This window comes from Echinops telfairi, unplaced genomic scaffold (assembly GCF_000313985.2).
Source record: "Echinops telfairi isolate 266 unplaced genomic scaffold, ASM31398v2 ScPeMD7_443;HRSCAF=831, whole genome shotgun sequence".
Taxonomy (NCBI): domain Eukaryota; kingdom Metazoa; phylum Chordata; class Mammalia; order Afrosoricida; family Tenrecidae; genus Echinops; species Echinops telfairi.
The window spans coordinates 63,655,246-63,667,931 of NW_022104341.1; the positions used below are offsets into that span (position 1 = coordinate 63,655,246).

Consider the following 12,686-nt stretch of genomic DNA (forward strand, 5'->3'; position numbering starts at 1 on the left):
TCCTTCACTAGATGGCTGGTCCTTCACTAGATGGCTGGTCCTTCACTAGATGGCTGGTCCTTCACTAGATGGCTGGTCCTTCACTAGATGGCTGGCCCTTTCAGAAGGAAAGAGGACTCATCATAACTACTTATGGTCTTATGTCTTAGGGGAAGGACCCACCTCGGAGATTACCAGGATGGCACATCACTCTCGCCCAAAAGGTTTCTAAATTGCCAAGTTCTGAACCGGAGATTATGCCAGGTCATTGCTAGGGCCAGGGCTTGGTTTGAAATGGTTCAGTTACAGCAACGGAAAGATGAGCAGCATACACATTGCCTAATAACCATATCTGGTGCATGTTGGGTTTTGACCCAAGTAGGAAACAGGCAGTGGTGGCCTGCTCAAAGATGGTGACCAGCCACCCCTCTTTTTTATGTGCAGGATGCCATCTTTGAATGGGGTACCGAGGCTGGTGACCTACAGATAAAACCAAAATTGTGTTCAATGTGTGTACAGTTCCCTAGAAAGAGAAAGTATCTTAGTTTTTCTCTTGAAGACTTTTATCTCTTTAGGAAAATAAGGAAGCAGGAGACACTAGGAACAACTAATAAATAAATGATGGGGATAAAGCCAATCAAGGAAAAAAATGTTGTAATAATACTGAATGCTTTTCAGAGATTTTCAAATTTATAATCAAATTAAATTCCAATTTTTGAAGCCAGAATGAAGTAAAAATAATTTACGTGAGAGCCATCTGGAGACAGCAGTGAGAATTGAGCCCATGGCCCGTGTCCTAATTAACTGTGATCCTCTCGAAGGTGTGTTGGTAATTCCTAAAGAACAGCCTATTCTCCAGCTTGAGTCTCCTTTACTGGGTGGACTGCCAAGTACTTAGTGGAGTACTGGAAAAGAGAATTGTATTTCTGCTACCGTGTCTTGAGATTTTTAGTGATGGGCAGGTCTTAAGGCTTACACAGATCTGAGGCTTTTACAAAGCTTTATGTCTCAGCTCTTCCGTGTCTGCTATTTTTTCTTAAAGGAAAAAGCCAAATCCCATTCTAGCCCGGAGCAATACTTCTAGGGCTAGCTTCCAAAGAGCATGGCATTGCTCCTTACACTTTGTTCCTGAAAGACCCTCTTTAGCTTCCTGTTAGCCTCGACTTCTACAACAGGGTCCAAAGAAAGGTACACTTCTTAGAAATCCGTAAAAGAACTCTTCTTTCATTCAACTGGCATCATAGTCTCCTATGATATTCACATGAAATAAGCATACATGCACGCGTTCAGATTTGGTCCAGAGTAAAGCAGCAAGACACTTTTCTTCTTAAGGCTCATCTAGCTTTGATTTAAACAACGACAAACGAAATCAACACACAAACAAGTACAGAAAAAAGAAAAAATACCTTTGCAAATATAGTCTTGACATAAATTGGCAGGTCTCCATGGGGACTTCCATAACCCCCTACAATACTAAACCCCAATCCTTCAGAGCCTTTCTCCATAGTAATAATCTTAGGTGGAGGTGTTCTGAAAACACAATGGATGCTGTTTAATCGAAGAGTAGATATTGAGAGGGAATTTCATTTTCATGGAAGAACACAGATTTGAGAGAGACTTTCATACCGCAAAACTATGAAGGCTGGTTTTATCAACTTCAAACTGTTGGAGAGCAATTTAGAAAGTTCTTTTTAACTTCCCATGCCATGCCACCCACTAATGATCAACAACTATGGCTGTTTTGGGGGCTTCTCTATCATAAAACCTACTGTTTTCAGATTAAAGTCATGATGCCGAAATTGCCAAAGCACCCTCAAGCTGACTGGTTAAAGCTGAGTGACCTTTTATCTCCTGGTAGAATGTGCAGGGCAAAGACAAGAGGGTTACCAGCCTGGCTTAGTGGTGGGTGGTTGTGTTCAGGTAAACTTCTGTTCAGAACAGGTAATGGCTACCAAGTAGTTGAGCCAATTGCTGCCCCTGTTCTGCCCGCATAGATTGACCCCAGCTCCCCCAAGCATCATTCTCCAGTGTGATGCTTCCCTGATTCCCGGAGGGGAGTTAGGCACGCCCTCCTCTGTGGTCCCTTTGTCCTCGGTGCTAATTCCCCAGATGGCAATTAAGTCATGTGGTGATTATTTAGCTATTTCTCCCCACCAGACCACAAACTCCCTAAGTCTTCGTCATGGCAGCCTTCCCAGCACCATAGAGGCACTGCACTTGTCACAAATCCAGGATCATGACGCTGGAAATGAGAAGTGAAATCTCGGAAAGTGGAGAGAAACCAGAGTGAAGCAAAATGGAGAAAGACAATCCGTTTCCAATGTGTAATTTAGTTTTTCAAAGCTTCGTCCAGTGTGGAAGTCTTCTCTCTTAGAAACAACATAGCTACCACTTAAATCTCCTACGTGGGCTCCGGAGTTGAATCTCAGTGTAGCTAATGCCTGATCCCTGAATGCCGTTGTCTAGAGGGTAAAATCCTAGAGGTGCACTGGTATCCCAGCCCCCCATCCTCTCATATGTAGCAGGAGGTTCAAATTCGTTTATTGGCATCACTTGTTTTGTGGCAACATGCCTGTCTGACAGAATGCCGCCCTTCATCTATTTCAAGGAATTTTCAAAATTGGGACACAAGCGAGCAACCTTTGAACACGCTGTTCTGTTTGACTAGAATACGCTTCCTTCCCTCTCCCCTTCTCAGTTTTGCTTGGCTTCTTTCAAGGTTGGTTTTCTTCTGATACACACTGAAACCAGCGGCCTGTTGCTGTGCTTACTGGTTGTTTACTGCAGGCATGCTTATTAATTGCTGAATATCTAGGTTATCTACACTAATAACGGTTTTGAGTATCACATCGACTTATTCCAATTCTTTTGAAACTGTTCACGCGTCAGCTTCTCTGATCTCAGTCCCTAAGTTTTGCGCCTCTTCCATGTTTTCATGGGACCTTATGCTTACTCAGCTCACCCTTCAGAACTAGCTCTCGCATGCTTACCACCTTTTTTTAAAAATCACGACCCTGGTTGTATGTGTTTGTCTTTCACTCTTTCTGAAAACTAGGGCGAGGCTGTTCTCTACGCTTTGAATCCTCAGGTTCATGGGTACAGTGCCTAGCCTTAGGAAGGCGCTCAATCAATATCTGCTGAAATAATGATGAATCATCCCCTCTGGCTGAAGGGCAGTGATGTCTAGGATAAAGGCCCTACCTCTGACCACTGGAAGGCCATGTGAGTCTTCTCAGCAATGGCCCAACGGCTAGACTAGATTTTGACTCCAATTTCCACTTTCAGACCCTCTGTCCCTCATTTTGAAAGATATTACTCTGAGAATGGAGGTAATCCCAGCTATGGTGGATATCCACCAAGGGAGACTTGTGTTCCACGGGCAGGGGGCACACGGCTCCGCTCATCCCCGGGTAACATGAGGTGGAGCTTGCGGCCATGTCCCTCAAACTAGTATAGTGTTGCCAAACAGTGAGTTTTCATTTACTTTCATATAGGATACGAGCTAAAAAACAAACTCCAGATGTTGACAGTGGTAGGAATAGAAGGGATACATAAATTCTTTTATGCCAGTGGTTCCCAACCTGATAAGGGAGCTCTGGAGTTATATAGCCAAGGCACCAAGATTACCTGGGCATAGCTGTTATTTCCATAGGCATATTCAGGGATGCTAAAAGGACATTCTTATCTTAGGAGGCATATGTACTTATGTACATATGTATTGATGATATATATTACTTATATATGGGAATGGATATATAGATACCACATATATGGAAAGTAATATATACATATATGGAAGGGCCATTGCCCAAATTGAAATGTTACACCTTTATGTATGTTTCATATTTTAATGGTGTGTATTTGACAATTAATTTTAATGAGGGAAAAAGTCAAATGATCTTAATTTAACACTTTCATTTCAAGGAAAATAAATTCAAAAGACACGATTTAAGGTGACACTCTGCCAAGAGAAAACGTGAATGACTGTGTTTGTGAGCTCCTTCAACTGAAGCACTCAGCTCAGGTCAGCAAACGTTTCTTGGGCACCAACTAAGGAGCAAGCATTGTGCAGATCCTGGTATGCACTGGTGGTAGAGGGGAACTATACGGAAGCAGCATTTCTCAAAGTCCTCTGCCTAGCTAGCAGAAATTTCTAGAAAATGAAATTTCTAGAAGCCACTGTAGACCACTTAATCAGAATCTCTGAGCATGGGTCTAGGGGGTTCCCATTTCAACAAAGCATACACTCTCGATTATTCCTATGCACATGCGTGTGTGAGAGACATTACTTTAATGCGTTACTTTGACTGCAATGACGTGTTTTCAATAAAGAATGTTGGCCGGTACACCAATAAGATTTAATCTAAGGCCAAAAATTTAGCTCAGAAAGTGATGGCACTTTGCGTAACACAGCAGGGCACGCCTGGGCTATACGTTTGTGGATTCTTAGGATGGCGGCATAAGCGTGTGTCAAAGTGAGCTCTGTGTGTGTGCAGGTCCGGCACGATGCCTTGAAAGCCTTGTGGGAAATAAGGAGACTCCAGCGCCTTCTTGGAGGTGCTTTACGAAGTAGGAAAAGACTGCGCACGTCCCTCCTCTCCTTTTGAGAGGACAGACTAGACTCTGGGACAGGTCTCACTGAGCTGCGCCCTGCGTGGGAGAGGGAGTCTGCACCTGGGATACTCACTCTGTGTCTTCTGCATGGCGCTCCGCAGTGGGTGAGCCAAGATGGTAGCCTGTAGACATGCTTTCCAGGTGAGTCGCTATGGCGTTTATATTGGTGTCTGCTACAACCTGGGGGGAAAGTTAGGACACGATCACCCATCAAAAGGCAGGGGCAATGGAGGAACCACGTTATACCCAGTGGTCAGTTCTCAGGCCTCAGTTTCGTTTGCAGTATCAGGCACACAGATTATTCTTTCTTCAACAGTTTCCTTGATTTGGCTTCCACCCTCTACCACTGTCCTGTCCACCATTGTGGCCACTCCTTTCTGACACTTCTGTCACCAGTGTTCCTGGGGGCAGTCCTTGAGCTTCTTGTCTTTTCCATGTACACATCTTTCCTTGGGGAACTCATCTCCTGCACGCAACACCACCTGCGTGCCAAAGTCTCCCCAATCTCTAGCTCTAGCCTACCTCTTACCTAACCTCCAGGTTTATATATTCAGTTGCCGATTTGATAGCTTTCGTTGGAGGTTAAGGAGTTTCTCAAGCCGGATATGCCCATCCTCTCAAGTTTTCTTACTTCAGGTAAAGGCAACTTGATCCTTCAAGTTACGGCAAAAACCTCGATGTTGTCCTTGACCCCTTTCCTTTTCTCATCACCTAAAATCCTCATACAACTTTATGGGTCTATCTACAACATAGCTTGCCTTGAGTTTTGTAAGAGCTTCTTCTCTTGTCTCCCTGCTTCAGGGCATCCCCCCCCCCCCCAAATCTATAGCACTAGACTAGCTAGGGGAGACCTGGGCACAGTGGTGTGTTTTCGCTGTGATCTGTAAGGCCAGCCACTCACAAACGAGAGGAAGGCAGGGCTTGCTGTTATGGCTGCTTGTTCCAATAAGAGACAGAGTCTCTGAAACCCACAGGGCGGTTCTACTGCGTCCTACAGGGTCACTGTTGCGTGATCTTGCATACCCCGTCTCCCAATGCTCTCCAGGGCTCGCTCTGCTCTAGACATGTGGCCTCCCCTGTTCCTCTAACCAGCCAGATGAACACAGTCCTGTCTCAGCCCATTGCAATGGCTGGTCCTTATGCCTAAGACAGTCTTTATTCAGTGTCTCCATGGCTGGCTCCTTCGCTTCCCTCAGGCCGTTCAAGTCTCCCTCCTAGGCGCTCTGACTGCAATTTCCCCACCAACCCTCCCGCCCCAGCGCTTTCTAGCCAGCTTCCCTGGGTACATGCTCCCCGGTTTATCATCCTTACTACTGACGGAACTGTCCCTAGTTTACCTGACTTACCATAGCTACTGTGGATTGCCTCTTACTAAATACGGTGTGAGGGCAGGACGTTCATGTGTTTTTTCTTCATTACGATAGTCCCATCGTACAGAATAGTGCCTAACACACAGTATGTGCTCAATATGTATCTGTTGACTGAAAGAAAGAATGACTGTCTCTGGCTCGTGAAGTGTGCCTTTTAGATGGTCTGAGTCCTGTTGGCGTCGTGTTTAGGAGTTGGGCTGCTAACTGCCAGGTCAGCAGTTTGAAACCACCAGCAGAAAGATGGGGCTTTCTACTCCTGTAAAGAGTTAAGTCTCAAAAACTCACAGGGACAGTTCTACCGTGTCCTACATGGTCGAGACGAGACAGCACCAATGGTAACAAATCTAAAATCAGATGATGACATATGAACATGCACTTGGTATTTGACAAACTCTTCAAAGCACCCAGAATATATATAATACAGCTCTGAGAGCCCGTGCCTGAGTTTCAGTTTCCTCTTCGGTGAAATAAAAACTGTAAAAGCCTGCTTTGGTTGTTTATCCTGCCTATCCTGGAGATGTCTCCATCACTCAAAGCTTCTTTCTCAAAAGTTCCTGGGTTCCCCTCCTTCTGTTCAGTGGGCCTGCTTGTAGGATGTAATATTTGTTGCGCAAGTAGAGAGCCTGACCACACTACGCAGGAGCTTGACTTAGCTGCAATTTGAGACTAAGCCAACAGGGGGCACAGCTGCCTAAACCACTAAGCAGCATCTGCTAGGTGGAGTATTTCCGGAGAGTGACAGGCCAGGTAGAGCTAGGCCAGAAAAACATTTTGGGCAAAGCTTCCTATTCTGGGGAAACCATTGCTATTTTAAAATAAGTTAAAGATAATCATATCAAGAATGACTGAATGAACTGGGCAATATTTAGGATAAAAGATTTAACAAGAAAATGACAGATTCTCCCTGGCCACCCAAAAAACCCACAGCCATCAAAACTATCCTGATTCATAGGAGCCCTCTATAAGGTCTCTGGGATTATAAATCTCTACAGAAGCAGACAGCCTCGTCTTTCTCTTGTAGAGCAGTTGGTGGGTTTGAACCAACAACCTTGCAGTTAGCAGCCCAATTCTTAATCCATAGCACTACCAGGGTTTCTTCTCGGGCCGCCAAAGCCCACTAATTACCACCAGCTCTTCTTTGATCCCTTTCACTGCAATTGTATCTTAGGAGTTGTTTTTATACCTGGTCTCTGTGATTGCATCTGTTCTTAATGTACATCTATCTCTATAACCTACTCCATCCCAATTTTGGTCCCATTCGTACTCCCTTGGGTTTCTGGAAGCCTTCTGCTCAACGAGCTTCTCCATCTCCTTTGTATTCTTTACTGTCTTCTCACAGTTCAGCCCCGGGCCATCTTCCTACTTGGTCATGCTGACTCCAGATGATGCATCCATATTCCCATGGCTTTAAATTCCAACAGCATGCTGACAATTCCCTGGCCAGCCTGATATCGTAATTTGCCAACTAGACATTTACATTATCTCAAAGCTTATTAAAATTAGCACAACCAAATCCAAATGCCTAATCCAACCACCTAGTCCCCTCAGTTCACGTCCTCATCTTTCACTGGCACCTCCAGCTGCCACGGAGAAAGACTGACAGCACTGCTGGCTGGGGACTGCCCATTTGGGCAGGATGCTAGCCACACAGGTGCTTTCTCTCTAAGTAACAGCCCCAGCACCTGGAGTCTACCTAGCACCCCACTCTCTCACCTGCCATGTATAACCCATTACCAAATCCGTAGAGTCTACCTCGATATTATTTCTCAAATGTGTTCATTAAAATAAAAACTTAAAAATCACTACAGTGAAGAATTTAGCTCATTATCACCAACTGCCCTTAAGTAGAATCTCCCCTTATCCCCTTCTGATCTCTTCTGCACACAGCAGTCAATTGTCTTCCTAAATATAGAAGGGGCAAGGGCACCACTCCCATATGAAACCTTGCCAGGGGTCTATCTGTGAATCAACTTCAGCCTCCCTAATTACTTACACAAGGGCCCTCCCACGCCTCCCAGGCTATCTTCCACCCTCCCCACATGCCTGCACTTCCTTGGAATTTCCCCTCCCCTAGGGGCCCTGGCCCCAGCTTCAACATGACTTCAAAGCTTCAACAAGTCGTCCTTGAGCACACCCCACTTAAACGAACTTCAACTGCTTTCCTCTCCACGGCTCTCTCACAGATCGCGAGGGGCCCTGTTTCTGTGACTGTTCACTGTCTCTCCTCGCTGACCGCAGGATCCACGAGGCCAAAGGGCTGCTTCCTCTCAGGCAACGCTACGAGGTGCCTGCAGAGTAAGCGCATCGGAAGTCCCTCATGAGGAAGAGGGCTCATGGGACTGGCTTTTCTGAACTTCCACAGAGCACACTGAGATGGAGAAAGATTACGAGATGAAAGAAAAACCTAACAACTAAAGCAGTTAAAAATGGAATGGGACACATTTTTAGGACCCGAGTACCCCATTAGGCAGGGATTCAAATGGAGCTCAGTGTTTTTCTGTTTGGGAAGCTGGACACATACTCCATCAGCTGTCCTTGAAACAAGACAATCAAAGAGCTATGCCCACATATGAGTACCCACGTGAAGACTGTTACCCATGCTACACCATGCTTCATGACAAATCTCATTTATTTGTCATTAGAAATAAATATTTCACAATCTATAATTACATATTATTTTGTGATTAATCACTATGCTTAATTATGTTCAATTTGTAACAATGAAAATATCTCCTGCATTTCAGATATTTACTGTTTCTAACAGTAGCAAAATTATAGTTATGAAGTAGCAACAAAAATAATTTTATGGGTGTGGGGGTCACCACAACATAAGGAACTGTATCAAAGGGTCGCGGCACTAGGAAGGTTGAGAACCACTGATCTCGAATCTTGTGCTCTTAACCATTTGTGGTGTGGGGCAAGTTGGTGTGGGTACAAAGACTTGGTCTCAGCCAGTGGTTTACAGACTAGGCATGCAGCTGGATAGCGAGCCACAGAGACAGAGTCAAGCAGGCAGCAACAAAGAAAACAAGGAATCTTGACTGCAAATTAATATTCGAATGTTACCCCCAGGGTGCTTTAAGGAAGAGAGGAAGAGAGGATAAGGGAGCTATATCGTCATTGATATTCTAGGAAGAAAGCCCATGTAAACTGAAACCAAAGTCCATTTTATTTGGGTGGGGGGAGGGGTCCATTTATTTTCCCTAGCTTCAAGGCAAGGGGAGAGACTTAGTGATCGGCGTCTGGAATGATTACACCCCAGGAAATGTTATGGGAAAGTTCTTTTTGTCCTGTAGGGTTGCTATGAGTTGAGATCCATTCAACAGCACGCCCCAACCAAATGAAACCCCCACAAAACCAAACTTACTGCTATCAAAGTTGATTCCGAATCCCACTCAGACTGAGCCTGTGCGTTTCTGAAGCCGTTGATCTTTGCCAGAGCAGAAAACCTCATCTTTTGCTGATGGATGGCTCGTGGCTTCAAACCGCTGAGCCTTTCAGTAAGCAGCCTGGCTTATAACCTGCTATACCACGGCGCACTCTAACAACCACATGCTGGTGAGCCCATTTCAACTCATAGTGACCCCGTCTTCAACCGACCACAGGAGATCCAGAAAAACTCACTTCCTTCCCAGGCCTTGCTCACTGACATGAACGGGGTCCTCTCACCACTGCCGGGATTAAATCCGGAGATCCTCCCAAGATCTAGCAGCTCTCCAGGCAGCTGGCTATCTCCTATGAGATGAGCAGCCATGCAAAGGACTTTTCACTGACACACAGGTCTTCCACAGGAAACCAGGGGAAGAACAAGCCCATGAGGATCACCATGAACCTTCAGCCCCCAGCGCCTCATCAGCCCTCTGACTCAGAGTTGATGGAGGAGTGGTTTGATGGACAGCCTCAAGGCAGACAAGACACCTCCCCCATGTTTGATGGGTGAAAGGGGTTGGTCTGATCACCTAAAGGATGGGCCACACAGCTCCTAAGTTCTGAGCTGAACCCTGTGATCTTGCCTCGGTGCTGCCTGTGAAGGGCTTTCCCCTTCATCCGCGCTCCCCACTGAAGGGCAAGGGCGGTCAGGCTGGGTGATGTCTGCCTGTGGGTTTTAGGGGGAGGGAGGCAAATGAAAGGCACGTTTCTACCTTGCTTTCTTTCTTCCTTTCTCCTCCTTTCCTTCCTCTTTGTCTTCTCCCTTTTCCTCCCTTGTCCGCCTTCTTGTTGGTAGAGGAAACCCACAGGAAATCTCCTGCGGTTCCACGGTCTGTGGTTGGTGTCACCTAGTGAGCGTGCAAGACAAAGGCCCTGGTGGTGCACACGGTTAAGTGCTTGAGCCCAGTAGGAGGAGCACTGGAAGATGGCCTGGTGGTCTGCTTCTGAAAGAGAACCACAGCCTTGAGGCGCGTGAAGCAGTTCGGCTCTGCACACCCCGCTTGCCAGGAGCAGGGGGACACGGAGACGGCAGCTAGCAACAACCAGTGCAGGAGACCGCTATGAACACGTGGAGCTCTCAGTGGCCAGGGGAAAGGAGAATGAAAGGGCTCTGAGGTCCCTGACAGATGGTTACCGTCTGTGACACGTGAATGCAAAGCTCAAGACCTGTGAAGTCTAGAGTCCTCGCCCACATGGGGCCAACTCCAGTCTGCAGCCCGCGGTTTGGCTTTCTGCAAAGAGAGAGCGCCTGCCTCTAATTCCCACACCTGGAGATGGGGAGACAAGGAAATGTCTTCCCTGGTCCTCAGAGACCCTTGAAGTCACCAAGCTGGTTCAGAAACAATTTAAGTGTGTGATGCGCTCCTTATGGTCACACACAGTGCTCCGAGTGGTTTTTTACAGGGGGAAACTAGTAACTGGCCTCCTGTGTGACTCGCATGTATGAATGACATCCAAGAGCCTTTCCCAAATGGCCAAGTGGTTGTGCCAACTGAAACTCACACCACGTCTTTCGTCAAAGTATTTTGTTTCCCCCTCTCCTCAATCCTTGTATCCCCACACGTTTGACAGGAGAGCCTCTGCCCTGGAGGTGAGGGGGACATGTTCTGTACGAAGGAGAGACCTTTGTCATGAATGACGGGGAGGAGTCTCACCTCTACGCTTAAGCAAGAGGCAGAGACCTGGACTCTGCAGAAAGGGGAAGCAGGCTTTCCCCTCAATTTGCATTTTGGAGCTTCACCCTCAAACTCTGCTGTCCTTTCCACCATGCAGGTCCCTGCCCAACCCCCCCAAACCAGACAACATTCCTGTCTTGAACGGCTTCCTCCGCAACCTGCTTCCCCTTAAGAAAGTGTTTTTTCTGCTCTGCTCACCCATTCTTCCACTCCTCGTGGCATTTAACAACTTGGGTTCAAACCCAAACCAATTCCATTCAGATCTGTAGGTTGTACAACGTTCCACAACACCGTATGTTCAATAAGCTTTGTAACTGAGTCATAGAGCAGGTGGCTTTACTGGTGGGTTCAAGGGCAAGTCTCTTCCCTTTAAGACACATTTAGGGGATTATTTTGGAGAACCGAGAGGTCAAAATATTTTCCAGGTAAGAGGGCTGCGCTTAGCAATGCATAAAACCATAAAACTTGAGCTCTTTGCCTTGAAGCTTTCTAAGGTTTTGACTGAATGAATGAAATAGATTGGCTCTTAGGCTTAATATGACTCAAACCTTTCAGCACTGAGCATAAAACTAAGCACTGGTTCCTCCCTCTGTAGGGCCGGGCATGCTAACGACAGACAGGAAGGCTGTCAGGTAAGGGACCCAGAGAAAGTGGTCCTTCTCGGGTGGGGGCACCCGACAGGAACAAGCTAAGGAAGCTTGCCTTGGCCCGTGCGTTTATGGTTTAACTTAGTGACACGGAAAGACCGTCTTAAAGCTTCTATTTAGAATCTAGTGATGCTGATGATATCACAATATTAATTTTATGTGCTTTAAAAAAATACAGCGGTCTGAACTGTTTCACGTTTTATTTTGGAATAAAACACGGGCAAACTGACTTCTAGCCACATCGCCATCTAGTGGCTCACACCACAAAATCCATCTGGAAAACCACTTAAGTTTTTTTTAAGCATTCTCTGAATTCAGCCTCCCCCCAAACCAAACTCAGCGGCATCAAGTTGATTCTGACTCACAGTGACTCCATTACTGTTTTATAAGCTTGCCCAGGCGGATTTCTGAGACTGTCACTCTTTACAAGACTAGAAAGCCTCGCCTTATGCTGGCAGAGCAGCTGGTGGCTTCAAACTGCAAACCTTGTAGTTAGTCGCCAAACTTGTAACCCACTATGCCATCATGGCTCCTGAATCCAAGCCTAGGCTAATATAATGAAAATAAGAAAGCACTACTTATGTTGTGCTTTCCCCTTAGAAAACCATTGTCCCTCACACCCCCTTTCATCCCTACCTTGGCTGAGAAGGGAGCTAAGATCCCTATTTTAGGGGACGCTCAGGAGAGCTAAGAGGATTCAAATTCACAGCTCTCTTACACGGAAGCTTACCTCATCTACAGCGCTTATGCTCGTCCTCACTTCCGCCTTCAGACCCTGAGATCACTGTCCTTTCCTACAGTTCCTCACTCCCCAACACAGCTGCCCCCAACTCGGCTGCTGCTGGGAATGGACCCATGTAACTCTCACTAGGAATCACCGGGGGACCTTGAAAACATCATCAGGCCAAGGTCATGCCTCAGACCCATTTCTATTGGGACCCAAAAATCAGTGTAGGAATTAGTGATATCAT

At 46.3% G+C, this 12,686-nt stretch overlaps 1 protein-coding gene across 4 annotated transcripts in view; it reads right to left on the reverse strand.

Moving 5' to 3' along the window:
• The window catches only part of PATJ (PATJ crumbs cell polarity complex component), a 399,766-nt gene that overhangs the window by 5,146 nt on the left and 381,934 nt on the right, over positions 1 to 12,686 (reverse strand). For 3 of the 4 annotated variants that reach the window (XM_045291780.1, XM_045291779.1, XM_045291778.1), the window contains 2 exons: positions 4,667 to 4,773; positions 1,386 to 1,509 (listed from right to left, as the gene is read on the reverse strand). In XM_045291780.1, coding sequence (XP_045147715.1) covers positions 1,386 to 1,509; positions 4,667 to 4,773 — 231 coding nt within the window. The remainder of the gene's footprint in view (positions 1 to 1,385; positions 1,510 to 4,666; positions 4,774 to 12,686) is intronic. The other variant, XM_045291781.1, reaches the window with a different exon arrangement.